Source organism: Grus americana, chromosome 7 (assembly GCF_028858705.1).
Source record: "Grus americana isolate bGruAme1 chromosome 7, bGruAme1.mat, whole genome shotgun sequence".
NCBI lineage: Eukaryota > Metazoa > Chordata > Aves > Gruiformes > Gruidae > Grus > Grus americana.
This window is the reverse complement of record NC_072858.1, coordinates 34,795,173-34,819,998: the sequence shown is the minus strand read 5'-3', so window position 1 is coordinate 34,819,998 and position 24,826 is coordinate 34,795,173. Positions and strand designations below refer to the sequence as shown.

The 24,826-nt window shown below is 41.1% G+C and overlaps 1 protein-coding gene across 9 annotated transcripts in view; it reads left to right on the top strand.

Moving 5' to 3' along the window:
• The window catches only part of JMJD1C (jumonji domain containing 1C), a 167,277-nt gene that overhangs the window by 139,359 nt on the left and 3,092 nt on the right, over positions 1 to 24,826 (top strand). For all 9 annotated transcript variants that reach the window (XM_054831596.1, XM_054831597.1, XM_054831595.1 and 6 more), the window contains 15 exons: positions 34 to 2,243; positions 5,176 to 5,377; positions 7,109 to 7,323; positions 8,343 to 8,495; positions 11,338 to 11,427; positions 12,791 to 12,918; positions 13,100 to 13,313; positions 13,799 to 14,013; positions 14,465 to 14,743; positions 15,728 to 15,896; positions 16,293 to 16,383; positions 16,506 to 16,636; positions 17,811 to 17,933; positions 18,957 to 19,096; positions 21,336 to 21,512. In XM_054831596.1, coding sequence (XP_054687571.1) covers positions 34 to 2,243; positions 5,176 to 5,377; positions 7,109 to 7,323; positions 8,343 to 8,495; positions 11,338 to 11,427; positions 12,791 to 12,918; positions 13,100 to 13,313; positions 13,799 to 14,013; positions 14,465 to 14,743; positions 15,728 to 15,896; positions 16,293 to 16,383; positions 16,506 to 16,636; positions 17,811 to 17,933; positions 18,957 to 19,096; positions 21,336 to 21,512 — 4,537 coding nt within the window. The remainder of the gene's footprint in view (positions 1 to 33; positions 2,244 to 5,175; positions 5,378 to 7,108; positions 7,324 to 8,342; positions 8,496 to 11,337; positions 11,428 to 12,790; positions 12,919 to 13,099; positions 13,314 to 13,798; positions 14,014 to 14,464; positions 14,744 to 15,727; positions 15,897 to 16,292; positions 16,384 to 16,505; positions 16,637 to 17,810; positions 17,934 to 18,956; positions 19,097 to 21,335; positions 21,513 to 24,826) is intronic.

Here is a 24,826-nt window from a genome sequence, read left to right as displayed (position 1 = left end):
CTAACCTGTGTCTGCTTAACCTTTTTCAAACAGAGAACTGGAGAGGAAAGCATTTATTGAACCTTTACGTTCTGTTACAACTGCACCGGTAAAGACGGAGCTAGAGCAAAGCAGAACGCAGACAGCAAAGGAGAGCCATATGCACAGACATTTTGCAGATCCAATGTTGAACCAGCTGCCAAGGCCACCACAGGAGACTGGGGAGCGACTGAGCAAATACAAAGAAGAACACAGACGGATACTCCAAGAAAGTATTGAAGTTGCTCCTTTTACAGCTAAAATAAAGGCACTGGAGGGAGAGAGAGAGAACTACTCCAGGGTAACGTCCTTATCTTCAAGTCCCAAAAGCCATTCAGTAAAATATGACAAAGATGCCGAACGCTCTGTGTCAGAACTGTATAAAATGAAGCACTCTGTTCCACAGAGTTTGCCGCAGAGTAACTATTTCACCACCTTGTCTAACAGTGTAGTAAATGAACCACCAAGATCGTACCCGTCAAAGGAAGCTTCAAGTGTATATGTTGATAAGCAAACTAATTGTCCTTCAACAGCAGCTAGTCCCCAGTCTCTCCCCTCTTACATTTCTTCTCTTTCAAAACCTCCACCTTTAATTAAGCACCAACCAGAGAGCGAAGGCTCTGCGAGCAAGATACCCGAGCAGCTTTCACAGTCGGTGCAGTCTCACTCAGTAAATTCTTTTAGAAGTGACAGCAGGAGCCCTACTCAGTTGTCAATCTCATCTTCAAATACACTCCGGAGTATGCCTGCCTTGCATAGAGCCCCTGTCTTTCACCCCCCTGTGCACCAGAACCTGGAGAAGAAGGAAAGCAGCTATAGCAGCCTTTCGCCTCCGACTCTAACCCCTGTTCAACCTGTTAATGCTGGTGCTGGCAAAATACAGGAGTTGCAGAAACCACCGACTTTAGTACCTGAGCCTAAGGAAGCTCAGACTGTTTACAAGGGTGCTTCTGAACAGAATTTGTCAGAAGTGTGGAAGTCCAATAATGCTCCAAATAATGAAAAAGTGGATTGGCATGCTGAAAGAATGAGTGGAAAGTCACAGTCCGCTACAGCATCTGTTATTGTGCGTCCTCCTTCCAGCACGAAATACGATAGCGTACCAGTAATGCAGTCTGCTTCCAAAGATCGAGTTAGTGAGAGATCTTCAGCTGTGACAAATCAAGCAGATTGCCTGAAAACAGCGGAAGCCAGGGAGACTGGAAGAATCATTCTGCCAAATATGAACTCAGACAGTGCTCGCACACAGTATGAAAAGAAATTTCCAGCTGTCTCGCAAGGCAGCGTTCCTCGTGCTGTCACCCCCACCACAACTATGATCTGCAGTACCAAAATGGATGTCACCGCATCAGCGGCAACTACCACCAGCGTGTCAAGCTGGGGTAGTTCAGAAGTGACTTACTCCTTATCGAACACGGTCTTGGCCTGCGCGCCACTGGAGTGTACTACCTCGAGAGCGGCAAGTCAGGCGGTGGCGCAGACCCAGGAATGCAAGGTCAGCACTCCCGCTCCGGTTACACCCGCCGCTGGCAAGACAGGCAGCGCTGCTCAGCCCAGCTCGGGATTCTCCACCTCCACCGACTTTGTCCATTTGAAAAAGCACAAGGCAGCCTTGGCTGCGGCTCAGTTTAAAAGTAGTAACACCAGTGAGACAGAGTCCAACTCTGTGAAAAATCAGACATTTTCAACCTCTCTCTCCCTAGACAGTGCTATCGTCTGTAATACAATAAACAAAGCGAACTCTGTAGGCAGTGGGCAAACTTCCCAGACGAGTCAGCCAAACTACCACACTAAACTGAAAAAGGCTTGGCTAACAAGGCATTCGGAGGAAGATAAAAACACTAATAAAAAAGAGAATTCAGGGAACAGTGTTTCAGAAATTATTAAGCCATGTACTGTCAATTTAATAGCTTCTACATCAAATGATTTGCAAAATAACATAGATAGTAAAATCTTGGTGGATAAGTTAGCAAAGGAAGATAAGCACCCTAGGAGAAAAGCAAAACGAACTTACGAGTCTGGCTCTGAAAGTGGAGACTCTGATGAAAGCGAGAGCAAGTCAGAGCAAAGGACTAAACGGCAACCCAAGCCAACTTACAAAAAGAAACAAAATGATTTGCAGAAAAAAAAGGGTGATCCAGAGGAAGAAGTAAAACCGAATGGTGTTCTTAGCAGGAGTGCCAAAGAAAAAAGCAAGCTGAAGTTACAGAGCGGCAGTAACAGCAGTGAGTATATTAATCTGATTTGGAGGAGACAGACTAACATGAAGTCTAACAGTGTTAATCCCAGAGGGTTCGTCATGCATGATAGCTGGGAAAAGAGTTAAAAAGCGTGCATGAGTAGGTCCAGGTTTATCTGTCTTGAGGCCATTTGAAATATCCTGGTTTAAGAAATTCAGCATTTCTTGTCTGTGTGTTAACAAACTGGTTCTTGGCCTAAAAATAAGCAGTAAACAGACTGGTTCATGCTGTCCATCAAAATTCAGCAGACTGGTGCATATCGTTTTGCCACTTGTATTGATATGTAGTTTGTTTTTTTTTTTTTTTAAAAGATCTGATGCATTTATTTTTAGAGCAATACTGGAGGGAGAGATTCTCTATTGTTGAACTTTAATTCATCCTTTGATCAGGAAGCCAGAGGCAGTTCCTTGAGAGCCTGGTGCCATTCTATTGAGATTTGGTTAATTTAATGAAAGGTTTGAGGGAGAGTCATTTCACACTCCTAACTAGTATGTGTATTACATGGTGTTAACATCTCTCTTGTTTAAGGAATAAAGAAATTTAGGGAAATGCAAATTTCAATTTAAATGTAATGCTGCAGCATGTAGCAGATTGTAACTAGATTTATCCGAAGAGAGAAACTGGTCTGCCAACATGAGGGATTTTATTTAAGAACTTTTTTTTTTTATCCCAATTTATTCTTCTCCAAAGACTATTCTTTTGTCTTTGTTCTGGTTGAGTATGAGAAAGTCTACCATTAAATTACTTTTTGCAAGACTTTTTTAAGTACAGGTACTAAGAAAATGAGTACTGCTCCCTGTAATTACCTTCTCTGACTTTTCACTGCCTAGTGTATAAAGTTACTCTTCTGGTATCTGAGAGTACTTGATCCCTAAGTTGTACTGGGTACTGGAGGTGCTGCAGTCTGTCTGAGGTGTTCTGGCTTGAGTCCAATGAAAGTGGTAGTACTTTTTCTCTCTCTTCCCCCCCCAAGGGAAAATGAAGGAGAACATGCCTATAAAGTCTTCGGTTTCACTTCTTACAGTGAACAGTAAATCTATGCATGGAACTTGTTAGGTCTTTATGACCTTTGTATTGATGCCAAAGATTTTTTTTGGTGAGTTTGTTGTAGGATTGCTTACCTAAGTTAAGGGGAGGCAGTCACTTCTTGTTTTAGCCAGCGGTACCCAAGTATAAAAGTGATACACGATAATACATTTGGGAACTGTTTTGTGGAACTTGGGTCGGGAAATGGGTATGAGTTGGTGTTACGTTCTGTTGTGAGTCACACAGCCTGTGTCCTGCCCGGGAACAGGTTGGGCCTGTCCCGTGGTAGCAGCTTCTTGTGCTTGCCATCCTCTCTCGAAATCTTAATAGACCTGGGATCTTTCTGTGCATTTCTTCTACTTGACCATTAAACAGATGAGTGTTTCTGATACTCCTGTCAATTTATCTTGGGGGAGCTTTGTTATAATTTCTGAGTGCGCAGTGGTCAGAGGTTTTCTTTACAAAAAGGACTTTTCCACAAAGATTTATACAAAAACGTAGGCAACCTTGAGGAGCTTTCAGGAAAGAAGAGGTCCCCGTGGGACAGCTGCCTGGGCTCCCCGTAGGTGGCTGAAGATAACTGTGCTTCAGGATCTGGGGCTTGGTGGCAGTTTCACAACGTGGGTGGTATCTGGATACTGCCAGGGTTGAAAACTGCTTTGTCCCGATGCTGTTTCGGAAAGCCCCAGGAGCCTGCGTGCTAGCCAGAGCACTCGGAGCTCCAGGCTGCAAGGCTCCCTCCTGCAAAGCAAGGCATTTTACAGTCCTGCGAGTGTTGGGGGTCTTCCAAGTTCCTGCCCACAGAGCTTGAAATCTAGCAGCTCCCAGATGACTCCCAGGATCTCTGGTTCTAAGGCAGAAAACGTTGTTTTGGACTAGCAAACCTGTACTTTGGCCTTTTCTACTCTCAGGTTTTAATCCAATTACTGTCATGCTCCTTGGATGAGTTGGGAGTGCGTTTTGTAGGCCATGAACTGAGGCACAGGCATCAAAAGTCATCTCTGGCAAAATACAGATCTGAACCCAGGTACCAAGTCCAAAGTTTGCACCCTGACCTCTATCGTCCTCTATCAGATCCCTGTTTACAGGACATGAACTTTCAGGAGTAATGGTAGATGAAATGACAGATAGATCTATCTATCTGCAGATAAAACTGGTGCCACTTTTAAAAGTCATTAAAATGAAAGCCTGGTTAAATAACAACAGGGTTCAGTTTCAAAACGTGTATGTGAAAATTGCACATATTACTCGGTAGATTTGCTCCTCGTGTTACTCGGCGTCAGATCTGCTGACTTTCATATTGAAAATAGAATTGTACTGCTTAGCCTTGCAAAGCCAACAAACTTGACAGAGTAAATGGATTCTGTTCTTCCTTATGCCGGATATTTTACATTAAGTTCAAATGAGTTACATGTGAATAGAGCTGCTTGTCTGTAATCATATCTGTAACCCTCAGCAAAAATAAATTTTGAAGAAGTAGGATTTTTCTTTTTTAACCTCTGCTCTCATTCATTAAATTGCTGCCTTTTTTGCGTACATCTTCACTTGAAACAGAATTCAGACCTTTCTTTCTTGAGGTATTGTATTTCTTTGCTTGTTTTGCAAGAATGAGATTCTGAAGATTTAGTGGAATGTTTGGTGAATGATGCACCTAATATAAGAGAAAATAGTGTCCTGGGTATTCTTGGTAGCTCTCCTGCCTGTGTAAGTCTAATTGGTAGCTATGCTTTTTAAACTTTGGTGCTGACAGGCAGACAAATGGAATTAATAATGAAATATGTTATGCAGGTAACAAACGTACTTTCAAAAACGTTGAGCGCTGTCTGATCTGACTGGGTTCTGTGAATAGGGGCTGCCAGTACCTCATCTGAAACTCTCCTTACTTTTGCAGCTGGTATCCCTCGCTCAGTGTTAAAAGATTGGCGCAAAGTAAAGAAGCTGAAGCAAACAGGAGAGTCCTTTTTGCAGGATGATTCTTGCTCTGAAATAGGACCAAATTTGCAAAAATGCAGAGAATGTAGACTAATAAGAAGTAAGAAAGGAGAAGAACCAACTCACTCACCAGTGTTCTGTAGATTTTACTACTTTCGGAGGTAAGTACAGCTATCTTCCTGATAAAAATGTGGTGGTTTAACTTTTAAAAATAATACTGACAAAGGACTTTGATGCTTGAAATCTTGTCTGATTTTTCTGGTTCAGTCTGCCTGATAAAAGACACTGTCTAATTCAACAGTATTTACATTTGTATTTCTTCTTTTGTGGATTGACTTCATTGCTGTTTAAAGCTTTATAGCAAAGACATCAGAACAGCTGCCCAGTGTACATTAGGCAAGCAGAAAATACAGCACATCACCATTACACAGGTGTCTGACATTTGAAGTGGGATTTTCAAAAGGCAAGCTTCAGTTATTCTAGACAAGTTGTACAACCACGGAGTTGCACTTACTCGTAATTGTTCTTATGCCAGTATACGGTGGGAATGCTGCTCAGAGTTTTCTCAGAGTTTTCTAAGGACAGAGGAGTTGTGACCTCCTTTTTCACAATTCATTGTCAATCAAGGAAAACTCACAAGTCGGGAAGAAAATTTCCCAGGATGCAGCATAACGTACATGGTGCAGGCAGCACAGCTATCGGGTTGGAACAAAACAGCTTTAATTTGCGTGTGGGCTGTGTTGTCAGTATATATCCAACTCGTTTTGGACAGGAAATTGTTCCCTAGCTTGGGTTTAATTTTTTTATAATGAAGCTTTAGTTACCAGACTCGGTAGTCCTACAGGAATCGTTTCAAGGTTGGATTCGGAATACCTTCTGCATGAGAATATTTGCTTCCTAATGTGACAGTGTCAGAGTTTTGGGGGTTTTTCTCCTGTATAAAGGAGAGAACATCAGTGATAATTTTCTGCCAACATTTTAAAACCCAGGTACGGGGCTTAAAAATTTGAATGCGTTGACTATATTGGGGTAAATTTTACAGCACTTTAACTATTTTCATTGGTTTTAGATAGTAAATGAAGTTTGCACTATTGCCAGAAGTCATGACTGTAACTGAAAATTTATCATGTCTTCTTGTTCATGAAATACATATCTAAATATAATTTTTGGTACTTAGTTCTGAATTCAGGACTGTTTTACTGGTGTTGCTGTAAAATTCCTTAATTATTGTAATAATTGCATTTGTGTAATGAATTATCCTGTATTATGCAAGATGGAATAATTAATTATTACTACTTAAAAATAAGCTAAATATAGGCAGGGTTAGTGGAATGGTATCAGGTAGGGTAACAGGAAAGCCTTTAGTTATTTTAAAGGTCAGAAATTAGTGGGTACAAAAATGTTATCTTGTATTTAGTGATTTGTTCTGCCTAGAAAGATTTAAATACAGTGTTCAAACTCCTCTGTTTTCTGAGCATGAGAGCAATAGGATAGAAAGATCTATAAAATATTAGAGTGATTGCAGTCACTCCAAAAATTAAAGGTGAAGTGTAGGTGGAACCAAACTTTGGTTTAAAAAAAAAAAAAAAAGAAGAATTTTCTTGTCTGCAATTTTAAAGCAGTAATAAATGTTACAGAGAGAGAATGATGAGTAAACTGAATGCAAAAAATACCTGAGAAGTTAGTTTAGTTTTCATGCTTCCTCATTGTTTTAAAACCATTTTTGGCAGCAGGATTTATTTTAAAATTAAAAAAATATGGCAGCATGCTAAAGAAGGTAAAGAAAACTAACTTCTTGTAAGACATAAGCAGTAAGGTAAATTAGCAAGTAAACTGTAAGTCACAGAATAAAATGATATATATGGAGTTAATCTATCTGTTTTCATTTTTAGATTATCTTTTAGTAAGAATGGAGTGGTTAGGATAGATGGTTTCTCCTCTCCTGATCAATATGATGATGAAGCACTGAGTTTATGGACACATGAAAACTATGAAGATGACGAACTGGACCTAGAAACTTCTAAATACATTCTAGATATCATAGGTGATAAATTTTGTCAGCTAGTGACATCTGAGAAAACAGCCATGTCCTGGGTGAAGAAAGACGGTAAGGGAATCTCAAATGCTCTCAAGCGTTCTGCAGTTTTACTCAAGTCCTTGCGTTCATCATGATCCCTTGCTTCCTTGCGAGCAGCTCATTTCACTGGACTGTGGCATTGGATTTACTAGGCTATTTTGTAAGAGGGCATGTCGGGAAGGGGCAGGGACCTTCCTCGGTAAGCCAGCCCGTTCCCCCTCCCTGTGCTGGTGGCTGTGCTGGGCCAGGGCCAGGCTGCTGTTGGGATTGGAGCAGCCTCGGTTCCCAGCTTGGCCTCCAGCTCTCCAGCCAGAGCGGCCAGCTCCAAGCCAAGGCCCGCAGCGAGCCAGGTACCGACTCCTGCCAACAGACGTTGTGTTTCTGACGTGTCTCCTTCCCAAAACAAAGGAGAATAATGTGACAGCATGGGCCACACGAAGCATGTGCTAACACAGTTCCCTCCTCCCCACCAAAGCCACAGTTTGTCCTTCTGTCCCATGGCAGATGGACACAGGCTGGAAACAGGCTGGTGGCTCCACTAACTCCAGGCAGTATGAGGAGGAGGTGGGGCAGAAAGCAGAAGTACCAGTCAGGTCTCCAGGACAGGCACCTCCCTCCCCGCCTGCCAGCTTGAACCATCCGACTCACCAGTTTGGCTGCCCTTGAGGTGAAACGTGTCCCATAGGCAGTCGGGTGAAAAACCCAGCTCTCTTCATTGCATGGGCTTTAAAGTATATGTTAAAGAAGTTCTTCTTTGTACTCACAACCCACTGATGTTGAGCAGGAATATTCTTTCTGTATTACTTTGATCTGTGGGTTTTGGATGGTTTAACTTCTTCATAGTGTATTGATAGTAGCATCGATGGGGATGCTGTGTAATGCAGCTAAGGGGGTAGATGGTGATGGTCTGTTTATGCAGGATCACTTTCCTCCCCCCACACCCAGTTGCATCTGAGGGGAAAATGACGAATGCTTCGTCTATAAAGACTGTTCATTCTGTCTTTGCATTTAAATTTCAGTCCTTTTATTCTGCTTATTTTGTATTTCAGCCAAAATTGCATGGAAGAGAGCAGTGAGAGGAGTCCGTGAGATGTGTGATGCATGTGAAGCCACATTATTTAACATTCATTGGGTCTGCCAAAAATGTGGATTTGTGGTCTGCCTAGATTGTTACAAGGCAAAGGAAAGAAAAAGTTCTAGAGGTTAGTTCTTTATGAACTAGAGTTACTGTATAGGCTGTTTATTCTCATTTGTCGTAGAGCTGCTGATCCACTAGCGTAACTGCCTTCCTGTAAAGTGCTAAATTACTGCTTGTGTGTTTTGGTTTCTCTTAGATCTTTTTTGCCTCCTTTTTTGTTAGTAGATGGGTAGAATCAGTCATTCAGAAAGCAACTGCTAGGGGGGCTATTTTAGGTCTTTGTCTGCTTTTCAGACTTTTTGTGTGGGTTGTCTTGGATTGCTTGTGCCTTGCCCCTCAAGGTTTAATCTCGTTCTTCAGCTGTGAGGCTGGCACTCCATTACACTTCCCTGCTTTTTGGTGTAACTCAGTGCCGTTAAGCCTTGCCTTGATTTGAGTGCCTTCTGCAGTCCTCCTTCGGAAGTACGTGGTTTGTCATACTGACTTAACAGCCTACTTTTTTATTATAAAGTGAGATGGAGGAAAATACTTGACGTAGTATTTAAAATGAGCGTTAATGGAGGTTTCACAATCCAGCAGCCTACACACATACTCAGTTTAATCTAATTCCTGTGTTTTGGTGGAAATGTCTAGTTTAGTCTCTCTACATAACAGGAGTGACTTGCAAACCTTTGATTTCTGAGTGACCCAGCCTGGTTGCAAATGAAAGGAGGAATGGCTTGGAAGATTGATCTGGTCGTTCAGCCCTCAGCTGCGACATTGGTGCTCAGGCTGCTGGTTGGAAAGGACTGCCTTCCCCTGGGTGGCAGGCATTGTGCCATGGCACAGTCCTGCGGTCAAACGCTGTGCCAGGAACTGATTCAAGTATAATGCTGTTTTGAAAAGCGTTTCCATGTTTGTCATAGTAGCATAATGTCACAGATGTGAAATGTTAGTAACATAAAGTTTAACTGTTAGATGGCAAATCTTTGGTAAACGGAGAGACTCATCCACTTTGTCCTTGGCTTGCAGTGAGAGGCCTCCTACGTTGTGGTTATAGGATGTTCCCAGAGACTTCCAGCAAAGCCTGAAGTTTCTAGGGATCTAACGTTGGTGTTTTCCAACACTGAGAACAGTCATTAATGCTTTAATGCTGGAAGCTGCTTCAGCAGCTCTTAACTGGCTTAAGTCTGTGTCTGCGCATGTGTGTGCATCCATCTGACGTGGCTTGGGATATACGCCGAACATTATTTACCCTAGTGGGAACATGCAGTCAGAGGCTTTTTATAGTGTGCATGTTAACTAGCCAGGAAAATTTTAGTAAAATGTCTTCAAAGCTTAAAAAAGCAGTTTACAGAAGCAGGCTTCTTTTCACTCTTCTAACAGGGAAGACTTTCTCCTTACTGTTCATCACAACATTACATGGAACAGTAGAAGTATGATAGCTTCCCTCTCTGCGGCTTTATTTCCAATGATGCTGTAGGGTTTGTGTGAATTTATCTCTTTCCTTTGGCACTGTCTTACAAAGTTCAGAACCACCCACCCATCTCTGTGTAATAGCACTTAATATTACACCTTTTTTCCTGGAACCAGTAGTTGTTTCTACAGTTGCTAAATGTAGTGGAGAATCCCTTGTTTTTTCCCCCGGTTCAGCAGGAATGTTAGAGGTTTAAATATTCCATATCAATGACTTCTCTCATTACTACATGAATGAATGAATGTGCCTCCATTGTTACCTTCAGAGAGTTCATGGCACCATCAAGTGGATTGCCATGTTATGGCATTTCAGTGATGAAATACGTGAAGTAGATATATGCTATTTTGTTCTTTGTTTTGATTTATGTTTGTGTCCAGTTAGATATCTCAGTGTCTTAGGAGTTAGAAAAACTACAAAGATGCTAACAAATCTAGTATTTATCTGAAAGGGACATTTGGTACATTGTGTATCTATTACAGTGCAAGAAAATAATGCTTTAAATGTGCTAAATGCTTCCTTCAGTGTATTCTTTAGCTTACATTGCTAGAGCTGAGCAAACTAGTAAAAAGGTTTGAAGAGTCTCTTAAAACTAGCAGTTCAGTGGATGTGGATCCAAGACTGGGGGTTGAGAGAGGAATTGCATTCTTATTTCTGTCCCAAAATCACATAGCAGATCGGTGACCAGTTGCTTGGCCAGACATTTTTTGCTCTCATTCTTCCTCTGTCTTGTCTTTACACGGCATATTTTTCTGGCAGGGACAGTCCTCCTGAAACTTTATGGAAAGCCTCTCTCTCCTACCAGTTAGGCCCTCTATGCTGCCACAGTTTTCAACCAGTACATACAAACTTGTGGTTTCATGGTTGTTTTAATCTGACATAAATCCGTGAGGCAACTTCCGTCTCCTCTTGTGCCGCCAGTAACACCGGTGCAGCTGCATGGCAGGCCACACCAGAGAACCGATTTGGTTAAAAGTTCATCTTCTTGGCTTGTTTGGCCCTCTCTGAAGACAGCCACTTTCATTTGGAGCGTGGATTGTGTCAAATTAAATTAGTGGTACAATCGCAGCCTAATTTTATCTCTCTTCTGTGTTAGAATTCATCGAGGGGGTTTCACTGCCTCAGTAGCAACTGTACAGGATTTCCACTTGTGCTAAACTGGCAGCTCTCTAAGTGTAATAAAAGGAATATACTTTGAAACTTTGATGTTATTGACAAGGGTCTACGTTACTGGTGCAGCTATTTCAGATTTCAGTATTGTAAAAACTCTATTTTTTTCCTTATTGTGAAAAGTGGCTGTTGTATGCAAATCTTTGTAATGCAGGATACCAAGAACAGAAGACTTACAGTATGGGTAGAAAACCATTTCTAACTAAAACAAATCTGAAAAATGTTAGTTAGCTCTGTGTACCAGTGTAAGAAAAGTAAACCACTTGGCAATGTCATTTTGCAGATAAGGAGTTATATGCCTGGATGAAGTGTGTGAAGGGACAGCCTCATGATCACAAACACCTGATGCCAACACAGATTATTCCAGGCTCTGGTAAGACCACCTACAAACAAGCAGGATGTGTGTTTTATCCCAGTCTTTCTGTGAAGAGAGGACAGAGCTCGTTCTTTCAACTTCCCATTTTCCATTTAAAAACCTGCGAATTGTGTCAAATCGTCGCAGGAAGGCAAGGGATTCTGGGCACTTAACAGCAAGGGGCACAGCTGATGAAGAGAGAAAGAGTATGCTGACAGATGTTTGAAGGGGTTTTGGGGACAGGCAGTGAAAAAATTCAGGGTGTTGTGACTGTTTTGTAACTTTCCAGAGCAGAATAAACCAGCCAGAATATACTTTAAAAATCTGACCTTAGCCATTAAAAGAAAATCTTAGAATAGTACCGCTGAGGAGCATTATGTGGCAATAGATTTTTTTGGGGGATTTGTTTTTCACTATTTTCTGTCCCAACCCCACCCACTGAAAAAAGATTGATGTGTGGGTTTGGTTGGACATCTGATTAAGCATCTTAAAGCAAAATGTAGTGAAAGAGCTTGTGATAAGTGAAAAACTAAGCAGTAATCCTGAACCCAGCTAAATTCATAATTCTTAAAGTTAAGTAAGTTTTATGAAGAGCTGCGGTTAGGTGTGGTGGGTGTTGGTAGCGCAGCTTTGCTTGTGATCTCTGGCAGCATTTGATGCAAAGCAGAGAATAGAAAACTCAAATGTGCCCTTAAATGCATTGAGTAAATTCCTAAGTTATTTTGAGCTGGAAATACAGACTCAGTTATTATTTTATGGATTGTTGCATGTTAGCTCAGGTAGAAATGAAGGTTGGTTAGATTCCATAATAAATTCAAATTGTGACATTCCCCAGAACAGGTTCTAATCTGAAACTGGTTTTAATTTTAAATTGTGAAGTGAACCACTCATCTGGAAACAGCACAGTGAAGGCTGCCTGCATAACCTTAGTTTTGTTCTTCTGTGCTTACCCACTACCAAACAGCCTTACATTACATGATCGCATACTAATTTTTTTGTCAAGACGTGGCTCACTTCAGCCTGTAGTTTGACAGTTTTATTAAATGAGGCAATGATGCACCTGTTGAACAATGAGGAGCAAATAACGAATGACTGGCTTGCTTGGTGTGTGCCATACAATTGGAATGCAGAATGAAGGTTAGATTATTCAGAAGAGTAGTGTGCAATTATTTAATTAAAGACCTTGTGTCTTTCTGCACGAGCTTTCAGGTAAACTGGACAGTTTTTATAGTATTTTTGAGTGTTATATTTAGCATTCTTAATAGTTTAAATTTTAAAAAGGTTTGGAGATAGCATTTTAGCATCATAGTGTGTGTATTGTAAAGAGGGCCACAGAATGATTTGAGAGCTCCTGATGGTTTTCTTCTTACTTGTCTTCTAGTTTTGACAGATCTTTTAGATGCTATGCACAATATTAGAGAAAAATTTGAAATGAAATCCCATTGTCAGTGCTCCAGCAAGCAGAGCATGCAAACTGGCAAGCTCCCTGCAATGAATGGTGTGTCTCAGGTGAGTCTAAAACATGTATGTACGTGGCAGTTTGTTCAGGTGTTCTGATTCTTGTGGATTTTTATATTTGAATAGTAGCAGTTGCATTTTAATTTGCATGTACGGCGGTTAAGTGCTAGCCTTGTCTTTGAAATACATTAAAGCCAAGTTAGATAGTTAAAAATAAATTTGTTCTTTGCAGGTTTTGCAGAATGTCCTTAACCACAGTAATAAGATTTCTCTGTGCATGCCTGAGTCTCAACAGCAGAATACTCCTCAAAAGTCCGAGACAAATGGTAATACAAGTCCAAGGAGCGATGTAAGCACAGACAGCAAGTTAACGCCACCTGAATCCCAATCACCGCTGCATTGGTTAGCTGACCTTGCAGAGCAGAAGGCCAGAGAAGAAAAGAAAGGTATGTGTTTGAAATTGTCATACCATGTCCATGCCATTGGGAGCACCAGTGATACACAATTGAATTAATTAGGAAAAATTCACACAGTTTTCTGTGCAATAAAAAGAAAAGATGTTCTTTTCCCCCTTAATTTTAATCTTGAAACAGCAATGCCTTCTCCTGGTGGCATCAGAGTCTGTTACCAGAAGAGCCACTAGTGGAACGCATGTGTAATGTGGCAGTGTTTCCAGCTACAGCATCTCTCATTTGTGACAGGTACTCACTCAGCTGCATGTCTGAGATGCTGAGGAAGGCCTTTTCATGGTCACACTGTTTGACTGCATTTTGAAGGATCTAGTTCATCCTCTGGTGTGTTTTCAGGTGAATAAAGCGCTAGTGCTACAGTGTATTACTACTGCCACTATAAAATGCAGGATACTGGTGCTATTCCTATGTCTGTATCGCGATACAACAGTGTAAACTTCCAACGATTATTTTTGTTTTAGAGAACAAAGAATGTCCTCCTGGAAAACATGCAAAGGAAGAGAAAGACCAGGATAATTTGGAATCGCCAAACTGTAAAAGCTCCCCCCCTGCATCCCAGAACAACGAGCAGGGCTCAACCTTACGAGATTTATTAACTACAACAGCAGGCAAACTGCGTCTGGGTTCTACAGATGCTGGTATTGCTTTTGCTCCAGTTTACTCCACAGGAACAGCAGTAAGTGTTTACAAGATGCATGGGTTTTATATCAGGATTTGAAAATCTCTGTCATTTGTTTTGGTACATTGTAGTTAGAGCAGTCTGATAGCTGTATTGTTTTAAATACTCATTTATAATTAAAATTTTCTTGCACACACACGCACATGCACATTTGCATTAACATTTTATTATAGTGATAATTGATACATACTATGAGGAAAATGTCCATGAAGTTAGATAAAGCCTTAACTTGACAAAATAAAGGAAGACTCCAATATGTTGAGTTTGGTAATAACTATATATTTCTAATTTCTTCCATGTAAGAATGCATGCAGTTTTCTACAAAGGAATTACATAACTGCAAGCTTCTAATTGTTAATGAAATGTTGTCATTCTAGTGCAAAAGGAATTGGATGGACTTCATTTGCTTTTACATTGTTTAAGCATACATTTGTTTGTTTTCTAATAGAGTGGCAAGAGTGGAAGGACTATGCCAAACATTCTTGATGACATAATTGCTTCAGTAGTAGAAAACAAGATTCCACCAAATAGAGCACCAAAGATAAATGTAAAATCTGAAATAAAAGATGAGCCAAAGGATGACAGAAAATGTATTCAGGATGACTGCAGTAAACTGTACAGTGATATTCAGTATTCGTGGATCTGTGATAAGCATGTTTTGTGGCTCAGAGACCATAAAAACAACAACAACTGGAAGCTCTTCAAAGAGTGCTGGAAACAAGGAAGGGTAGGTAGTGAGCTCTTCTGTCTATGAAGTGACCACCTCAGTATGAACACTGGGGGAGTTGTGTTAAAGGACAAATTTGCCTAACTGCATGTTTGAAAATGTATTGTTAGCAGTGGGCAAAAGCTTGTCAGGTATAGCCCACGTACGAGCCTTGTGTAGTTTAAACTTCAGTTAACTGCTACTAAGAAATGACTGTTACGGGGATTGACATTTCAAAAAGATGTGTGTATGACATCTTGGGTATGGTCGCTGTTGGAGAGAGTGTTAACAGCCCAGTAGGGCCAACATCTTCAATGTGTGTTTTGGATCCATTTGTACTCCAGTTTAATTGAAGGAGGTGTTTATTCTTCGTCCAGGCCCAAAGAGTTGCGGTGAGTGGAGTTAAATCTGCTTCCCAGGGCTCGGTACTGGGGCCAGTTCTGTTAATATCTTTAGTAATGATCTGGACGACGAGATTGAGTGCACCCTCAGGAAGTTTGGAGATGACGCCAGGTTGGGTGGGAAAGAAGGGCAGCGAAGCTGGTGAAGGGACTGGAGCACAGGTCTGATGAGGAGCGGCTGAGGGACCTGGGGTTGTGTACCCTGGAGAAAAGGAGGCTGAGAGGAGACCTGATCGCTCCCTACAACTGCCTGCAAGGAGGCTGTAGCCAGGTGGGTGTTGGTCTCTTCTCCCAAGTAACAAGCAATAGGACAAGAGGAAGTGGCCTCAAGTTGCACCAGGGGAGGTTTACATTGGATATTAAGAAACATTTCTTCACTGAAAGGATTGTCAAGCACTGGAACAGGCTGCCCAGGGACGTGGTGGAGTCACCATCCCTGGAGGTATTTAAAAGACACGTGGCGCTTAGGGACGTGGTTTAGTGGTGGACTTGGCAGTACTACGTTAATGGTTGGACTCAATGATCTTAAAGGTCTTTTCCAACCTAAACAATTGCATGATTCTATGAAAAGGATAAATATTTTTTTAATTTTATTTTTTTACAGCCTGTTTTAGTGTCCGGTATGCATAAGAAAATGAACTTCAGTCTGTGGAAAGCTGAGTCAATTAGTCTAGATTTTGGAAACCAGCAAGCTGATATCTTGAATTGCAAAGACAGTATTATTTCAAACACCAATGTCAAGGAATTCTGGGATGGTTTCGAAGATGTTTCAAGTACGTAACTTCATATATATTATTCCATTGATTCTGAACGTGGTCAGTGTTGGAAAATGCAGTTAAAAATAGTCTTTATGGATCTTGAGGCTTTGAAGAAACTTTAAAAAGAAAGCTCTAAGTAATCTGTTTCCAGAGAATGTGATGGAAACTTGCATTTTGTACCTTTGCAGAATTAAAGATACACTAATATACTAGTTCGGTCTGACTAAGAAACCAAACAAATGCCATTGTTCCTCAACTGGTTGAGTTTGTTTTGTTTCCTTCTTGAGTCTTGAAATTAATTATCTCCTGTTCTGTGGATGAACAGGTTAAGAGTTCAGTTACATGTTTTAGTTGAATAAACTAAAATACCTACGGTGTGTTAGTTTTTAGTAATTTCTGTGTTACTTACAGAACGGCAGAAAATAAAAAATGGGGAAACAGCTCTACTAAAGCTGAAAGATTGGCCTTCTGGTGAAGATTTCAAGGCTATGATGCCAGCAAGGTATTTGAGTTTAATACTAGATACTCTTAAGCCAATCTCTGTGTTGGGTTTGAGGTTGGTTTTTTTTTCCCTCTGGGTAATGACACAAATTCAGTTACATTCTTCTTTCTTTTCTCCGCCAGATACGAGGACTTATTAAAAAGTTTACCCTTGCCTGAATATTGTAGTCCAGAAGGAAAACTAAACTTGGCTTCTCATCTGCCAGGATTTTTTGTCCGTCCAGATTTGGGACCCAGACTATGCAGTGCATATGGTGAGTATGCCCTAGAAATGTAGCAGTTCCCTCTTCCCTTACAAGTATGGAATATCACATGGTATAATGCTTGATAGAAAGCTGAGCTTGCTTGGAGGTTAATTGTTCACTGAATGCAGGAGAAATATTTTACTGACTTGCATAATAACAGTGTGTGCGCCTTAGGCATGAGAGTTTATTTGCTTCTGCGTTTCTTTCTGTCATTTCTTTTGCTGTTACAGTCTTTGGAAACATATACGTGGTTAGCTACTTTTACACAAAGATCCCATCTTTAATAATGCCATATGACAAAATACTTCAGGAAGTATTATCGTGTTCATAATTCTGGTCATAAATAAATCTCAGCATTTTTCTCTTAATTTGTATTTTTATTGTAAACTGTATGCTCAAAAACCTGTTCAGAAAAGGTTGTTTCCCTCAGACTTTTTCCTTCTCTTGCAAACAAATTTATTCAATTCTGTTTAGCAAATTGTTGTAATAGGATGAGAAATTAGTTGTAATTTGTGTCATGATGGCTTTGATTAAAAAAGTTCTCCAGATGTCCTTTGAAGTAAATCTACTAAAGCTAGTGATCCAGGCATGGGTCTGGAGAACTGAATCATTAATGACACTTTTATGTAATACTGCTGCAAGGCTTAGTGTTCAGAAATGTCCTTTTGACTTAAGCACGTACATTTTCACCTCTTAAAACTAAATTTAATTTTCCTCTGTGCTTGGGGATTTCTTTTGGTTAAGAACTTGGCTTACAGCCAGGCATAAAAGTGACACACATGATTTGATAACCTTGTGTATTCATTGTACTTAGATTCTGCCCTGAACAACCCGAAAGGTTGAAAAGTTGGGAAGGAACGTAGTGGTCAGGAAAGGTCTTTGATTATTCTGCTGAAATGTGTTTTGTTCTGACACAACTGCTACCTAGGGACAGTTACCTGGGCTAACAGTTATCTCAAGGTCTTCATTAAAAAGTAACATTTTCTTGTTTTGCAAGTGTAACAAAAGCACCTTTGTAGTTTGTGTGTCCCAGTGTTTTTACATTAAAGCCTATCTGTACATAAAATGCTTTTTTGTGGTGCTCGGTGTACATTCAGAAATTTCTTCTCAGTTAGCTGTTGCACGTTTCTGTTTGACAGCGAATATGCAATACAACAAATCTTAATTTTATCTTGTAACTTAGGTGTGGCTGCTACTAAAGACCATGATATAGGAACCACAAATCTCCATATTGAAGTTTCTGATGTCGTGAACATCCTTGTTTATGTTGGCATAGCAAAAGGAAATGGAGTACTTTCCAAATCAGGTAAAGGGAAGCTCACGGTAAGACGTGTAGATGGGCTGAAGGATCTGCCACTTCAGAAGTACGGTGTCAATTTTAGAAGTGGGTGAAAGATGTCCATCAGAATTTGCTTAAACCTGGGAGGTTCTTTGTTTTAAGAATTTGCACGCACATTAATTCTGCATAAACCACGTTGCAGTTCATTAATTATGAAATGGTATTTCAAACTCTTTTCATTTTTTTTGCCTTTACCCGATAATTGATGTACCATTCCTGTGCTGGGGCTGGCAGAGCTAATGAAAGGGCAGGATGAAGGATTTTCTCTGGAAGCTGTGGTAGTTCTAACAGTTATGTCAGGATGATGTATTTGGCAAACCTTCTGTTTATTCTGCTCCCTCTGGATGCACTGTGTTTGCTCTATTGAATTTGGACGGTAACATAATTTTTCTGCACTGGAGAGCTTAAATTGGTGTATGTTAGTCCTCTCTATGAGGTTTATTGCTTATGTGAAACAGTCTTTAAATCACTTTGTTTCTTTCCCCTTCTTTTGTCTTCTCATTCCATAATCAGCAAATGTAGATTTTTGGGTGCGACTAATAGAGCTGCAGTAAGGTTTGCTGTCTTTTATTTGCTTTGTTTTCACTTGCATACGCACTGAGTTAGCAGCAGCAGAACTTCAGCGTATTGGGAGAGCTCTAACTCCCTGACTAGCTGCTGCAGAACAGCACGCAAAACACCGCTTTTGCTGACTGCAAGAAAACACCTTTTTCGTCTTGTAATTTTTCAGTGCTAGCCCTGCTCGTTTATTTCAGGTAGGAGAATGTGTTCTGTCAAATTCAAGAGGTGTAAAAAAGTTTTAAAAATTAAACGTTGTTTCATGTTCTAGTAACTTAATACAAATACCGAAAAAGAGGATCACTCGGGGGCGTCTGTTGTATTCAGCAAACTTTTGTCTGCTCAGGCTCACTCAAGAAATTCAGAAAGAAGGTGTTTAGTTTCAGTTTTTCCTCTGTCTCACTTTTAAAAAATATTTTTATTGAATCTTAGGAGTTTTGAAGAAGTTTGAAGAGGAAGATTTGGATGACCTTTTAAGGAAGCGGTTGAAAGATTCAAGTGAATTGCCTGGTGCTTTATGGCACATTTATGCTGGCAAAGATGCTGACAAGATAAGGGAGTTTCTGCAGAAGGTTAGATTTATAATAGATATTTTATAAATATAGTTGAAGCAACTGGTAAATCAAAGGGGGCTGGCAAAAACCACGAACCCCACCCCTATGCTTAGTGAAGGGGCGGGAGCAAAATTCTTTCATTTATAGCATGTAAAACAGATTATAATTGACCTGCTGCATCAGTCAACAAATATGTAACACGATTCGTAGTCACCTCTTAAGAGTTACAAGCCTGCAAACTCTGAAGGCTTAGGAGGGCATGGAGGTGTATTGTTGTCCTTCTCTAATACAAAGGATAATTATTTTTTGGTATTGGCATTTGTAGGATAATGTTTTTCTGTTGCTGATCCATTCTTGCATTATCACATGCTGAAATTTTTGTGAATTGTCCCATGCAAAAACACCCGACCTTGCAACCCAGCAGCCACCAGTCTTCTTAGGGACTCTGTGTCACGTCATGTAGCTCAAAGGACATGCCCTGGCTCTTACTGAAGATGAAAGCAGTGAGGGACAACGTACCCAAGGGCAGCAAACTTCTTCAGCGTTAGCTACGGTACAGGTCTTCCTTCAGTAGCATGTGATGAACAAGTTAGAGCCACATCAGAACCTTTCAGGTCGTTACATACTACGTAGGATGAATATCCACCACTGGGCCAGTGATAGTCATCAGTGGCATTAAATTTAGAGATACCATCTTGGAAGCAGTTTTCTGTGCCCTGTCTGCAGCGTGCTTTCATGTTCTAGAAGGCAGTCTTGAAGGATGACATAGAATTACCAAAATATCACTGAAGTGGTTGCTCGAGGAAAAGAAGTCTTCAGTGTCTTCTACTGGGGGGGGAAAAAGTCAGATGAGTTTTAACTGGCTAAGCCAAAGGGGTCCATAAACAGGCTGGAGGCCAAGGTCTACTGCAAACAGGAAAAGCCTAAGAAATAGAGCTTTAAAGATTCTCTGGGACAATAAGGCAGTGTTTCAGTCCCAGGGCAGCTGTCCTCTGGTGATTTGAATATTTGCTCTTTGGCAAGCTGAACTGTGGGGAAAAATGAGCACTAGCAGACAAAATACAGCTAATTCCAGGAGACTGTGAATTACATAGATAGGCTTTTCTGTTCATTCAAAAAGTGGATGCTCACAAAGTAGATGGTGGCTTCAGTTTGGAAGAGAGAGTTGTGAATAAAATCACGAATGCAAGGGAATGGGTGGACATTGAATAGTATTCAGCCTTTCCGCTTGCAGAGCAATTAAAGCAAGTTGTGAAACTCTCTGAGCAGCAGGTTTAAAACAGAAGCGCTTAAGGCACTATGTAATAAAGTTTGTTGTTTGCTGCCACAGCTTGCCGTGGTATCCAAAATGGTGTACCGCCTCGTATTTGTAGTGCGGTGGTATGTTTTAAATACTGAATTGGAGATGAATTGGCGACTAGACCTTGGGACCACTTTGCTGATAAGAGATAGAGTCTCAGTATCTTGGTAGTACAGAAGAAAGGTGATAATACGCAAGAACAGTTTCAAGCTCTGCATCACATAATTAAGTTTATTTAATACCAATATGAATAAAAATCTGTTTTTAATGATCGAATTGTCTCCTAATTCATGACAAATGGATTGGATGTGTGTTTTTTAACTTTAGTCACTATGATTCCTTAATTAGCAATTGATTAAGGGTAATGTTTGTTCCCTTGTGGTTAACTTGATGAGAAATGGTTGTTGCACTTAAGCCTACCACTATCGGGAAGTATTTTTTTTAACATCCCATCATTTTTTCCAAATTCCTTGATGGGATGGTAGGAAAATAACTTCTTATCATGGAGTGGTTGAGATTGGAAGGGGAGGTCCTTCTGTCCAGCCCTGTGCTCGAGCAGGTTGCCCAGGACCATATGACCCTTAACTTTGCTGCTTTTTTCCTGAGCTGAGGTCGCAGTGTTGTGTGCCTGTGTTAGAACTGACAGTTGTAAGTTTGAGGAATTGGCAGCATAGAAAGTCTTGAGGTCAGATTTTATTTTCTTTATGAACAAAGTCACGCAGAGAGCGTGTTGCTTATTAATAGATTATAGTGCTGCGTTCTTCAAAGCTCCATGTTTTGGAGCGGGAATTCTGCCGATGTCTTCAGTTCCTTTGAGGTCCTTTTGAATCTCTAACTAAAATTCTCATTTGGGTATTGGGAACACAGTACTGTTGCTTTGTTAGGTGTACTTAAAACTCCTCAGTGAAGGGTTCAGCTCCTTTTGAAAGTGACCCGGGGTCTTTTCTGTACTTACAGATAGCAAAAGAACAAGGCTTAGAAGTTTTACCGGAGCATGATCCAATACGTGATCAGAGTTGGTATGTGAACAAAAAACTTCGCCAAAGACTTCTTGAAGAATACGGAGTAAAAACCTGTACGGTTATTCAGTTTCTTGGTGATGCTATTATCCTACCAGCAGGAGCACTTCATCAGGTAATGTACATCTGTTTAAAGACACACAGGATTAAATAACATAAATACCATAAAATAACTTTTTTTCCAAAAACATAACTACACCTGTACCCAGATTTAGTTTTCTTACTGGTATGCATTAGTGTACAGGAATATATAATAAGGTACATCTGTTCATACAGATGACTAGCCAGTACTAACATACAACGGTTTGAACGCTTGAAATAATACTGTCCCTTTTTTCCTTGAAAATGAAAAATGAGCAGACTACTGTTAACCACCATTTCCGCTTTGCATTTCATTAGCAAATTTCTAAATAAATCGGTGTTAGTTATGGCAAAGTCAGGTTATTATTTTTTTCTTTTAAACCCAAAGTTAACTTGCCCCTGGAGAGGCAAGGAGGAGGAACCCAAGCAGCTAAGTACCTGGATGCCACTTGTTGTTGTTGCCTTCAGCCGTAGGAGAATTGTAGAGACAGTTTGGGTGTAACAAGATGTTTCTGTAACGGGCTTTGGAGGTTGTTTTCCTGCTCCACGTTAAGTTCCTTTTTACAAGGAAGGTACATCAATCACCGGGAGTCATCATTGTCCCTTCAGCAACTTTCCGTACCACCTTTGTAGCAGCTGGGCCGATGAATTCTTAGTGATGTAAGAAAAAGTACTGCCAGTGGGGCAGTTCTGGAGAAACGGCATGAATTTGTGTGGCAAGCTTCAGTCCTCTCCTAGGATGTGGGGTTTGTTACTTCGTTTTGCTTGTTTTCTCACAGTCTGCATGCTGCTTCTCCTTGGTGAGAAGAGAAGGAAAGCACACTTGTTTAGACATGATTTTTGGGCAGTTGTAGATTGATTTATTTGTTCACCCCATGAACATTTTCCTGTTGAAACAGGAAATGAAGCCTGCCATCTTGCTGTCATGCCAGCTGTCAAGCACCACTAATGAGGTAGCTGACTACCAAGGAATGAGGAGCATCCCCACCCTGCAGTAGGGGTTGTAAACCATCGTGCTGTTAAAGACTTATCATTGATCTCCACTCGGGTTCAAGCGAGGCCAGGCCTTTCTGAAGAAGTTGCTATTTGGTTTCTGCTCTGTAGATCAGCTTCCAACCACCGCCTCTTCTGGGCAGAGAGGAAGCGATGACATACCCTGTCACCATGACCAGGGCAGCGGGGTTTTCTCTGTGAAAAAAATGACTGGGTTGTAGTGATGACAAGTGTTATGTCCCTCATCTGCCTGCTGGCTATTTCAGTTGCTGGAGCGTTGAAAGCAACAGGTACCTTACCCAGACTGGACTCCTTTGTCGTTCCAGCGACATTCTTTAGATGGATTTCACGTGGTGGTGTGCTAACCCTGGATGATCGGTGTGGATTTGTTTTCTGGCAAAAGAGAAAAAAACCTCAAACCTGGGTGACCAAATACTGGGTTGTTGTAGGTTGCCTTTCCCTGTACCATGTCTCCAGGGCTTGTTGTTCCTTCACAAAGGTGAACGGATGTCTGGCATTGATGATATTCCTAGCTCCTGTTAAGCTAAAGCAGTTAGGACTCCTGGAGTCGATAAGATTTGTATTGCATCCTCCAGTAACCTTACTCTGATCTCTCAAAACAAGGGAGACATCCCAGATACAAGAGTGAAAAGGGAACCCACGGAAAATCACAAACATACAGGCAAATTTGTTTTATATAGCATGTGGCGTTATATAAAGCCCTGCAGACTATAAACATGAAGTAGTGGGGCTGTTCCAGGCTTCCCTGCAGTTCATAGGTTTAAGGACCAAAAATAAGACCACTCTTAACTTTATCTCCTTGGCTTTAAACTCCACACTGCTTTTGAAGTGGTAATGTTCTAGCTTCTGGCACCAAGGAGTTAATAACATGGTGTTTTTAAACCTTAGTGGGTGAAGCTGAGAACCTTTTCATCTTCAGCAAGAAGTTCCTGTGAATCTGCCACGTAGGAGGAAATGAAAGCATCATGTTCTTTCATGTACGTGTGTAGTACTCTCTATATAGAGATGCATAAATACTGACCTTAGGGATCAGCACCAACACTTCATATATACAAAGCACATTTAAACACTTCAAAATAAGTCTGAACAAGAACACATACCAGGTTAAGTTTGCATGTTAAGTGCTTCAGATTTACGTGCACATCATGAATCTTTAATAATGAAAACTGGCTGACAGTTGATACTAAATTTGGTGGTAAATTAACATTTTTATTTTTATTTGCTCAGCAGTAATGTGGAGTAGAGGAAATCGGGCTGAGGGACGGCATCAGGGACCCCAGCTGCCTGTGGTCAGTGTGTAGTGTAGCTCAGACACTTCCATCCTGGAGCCAGTGAGGATTGTTGTTGTGTCACTGCTGCTCCTGCTGTGCTGGTCTAGAATTTTATGGTTCTAACAAGGAGGAGGTTATGTGTATTTCTTCAATATATTCTTTTTTCCCCCAGCTTCCATGGATTCATGCCTAGCTTTTAAAGTAACTTGTTCTTAGTATTTTACAATAGCATAGAGCATTCCTCTTGCTTCCCAGGTTTCCCTCTTCTCCCTGTGTGCTTGCAGACAGTAGTCACATCCCCCTTGTGATCATCTTAGTAGGCCACGTCAAGCTGTTCCGTGGTGGGGTGGGAGGGAGAGCCTGTCCTGTGAGCTGTGATGGTCAGAACAGCCTTGTCAGCACCTCTTGGGGAGGGAATTGCACTCTCCTGTACTAGCGAGTCCTTGGCTCTCCTGGGAAACTCCCCCAGCTAAAAAAAGGGGGTTATTACTGTTCTTTTGACTGATTTGCTCTTTTTTCTGGTTCACTCTGGTTCATCCTGTATCACAGTCCTCCTCCAAGTATGCCCTCCCTGGTTTTAATTTGGTGACTCCAAATTTGTAAACTATTTTAGTGATAAATTAAAAAAAAAGAAATACTTGCGCTGGTGATTGAAATGTGTTGTTCAGGCTGCATGCAAAACTTGTTCATAGTAGAACAGGTTATTATAATGTTGTCTTTTATACTGGTATTATCTTGATTTAACAGCAGGATTGTATGTTGTAAAATAACACGCTGGAGGTAATGCGACATCCTGGCGATGTTACGATAAGGATGTAGGGTAAAGGTCTGGGAGCTGCGTACATAGAGCTGCTGGGCCGAGCGCTGGCCCTGGAGCCGAGCCCTGCAGGAAGTGGCTGATCCTCGGTGTGAGGACAGGAGGGAGACGGCTGTGCGGCGAGGAGCTGCGGCCATGAGGGCGGACGGCCCTTTTCTCCCTGCCCGCTCGCCTTTCGCACCCGGCCCAGGTCCACCCGTCTCCCGGCGCCTGCCGGAAAAACTCCATTCTGTGTAGGCAGGGGGC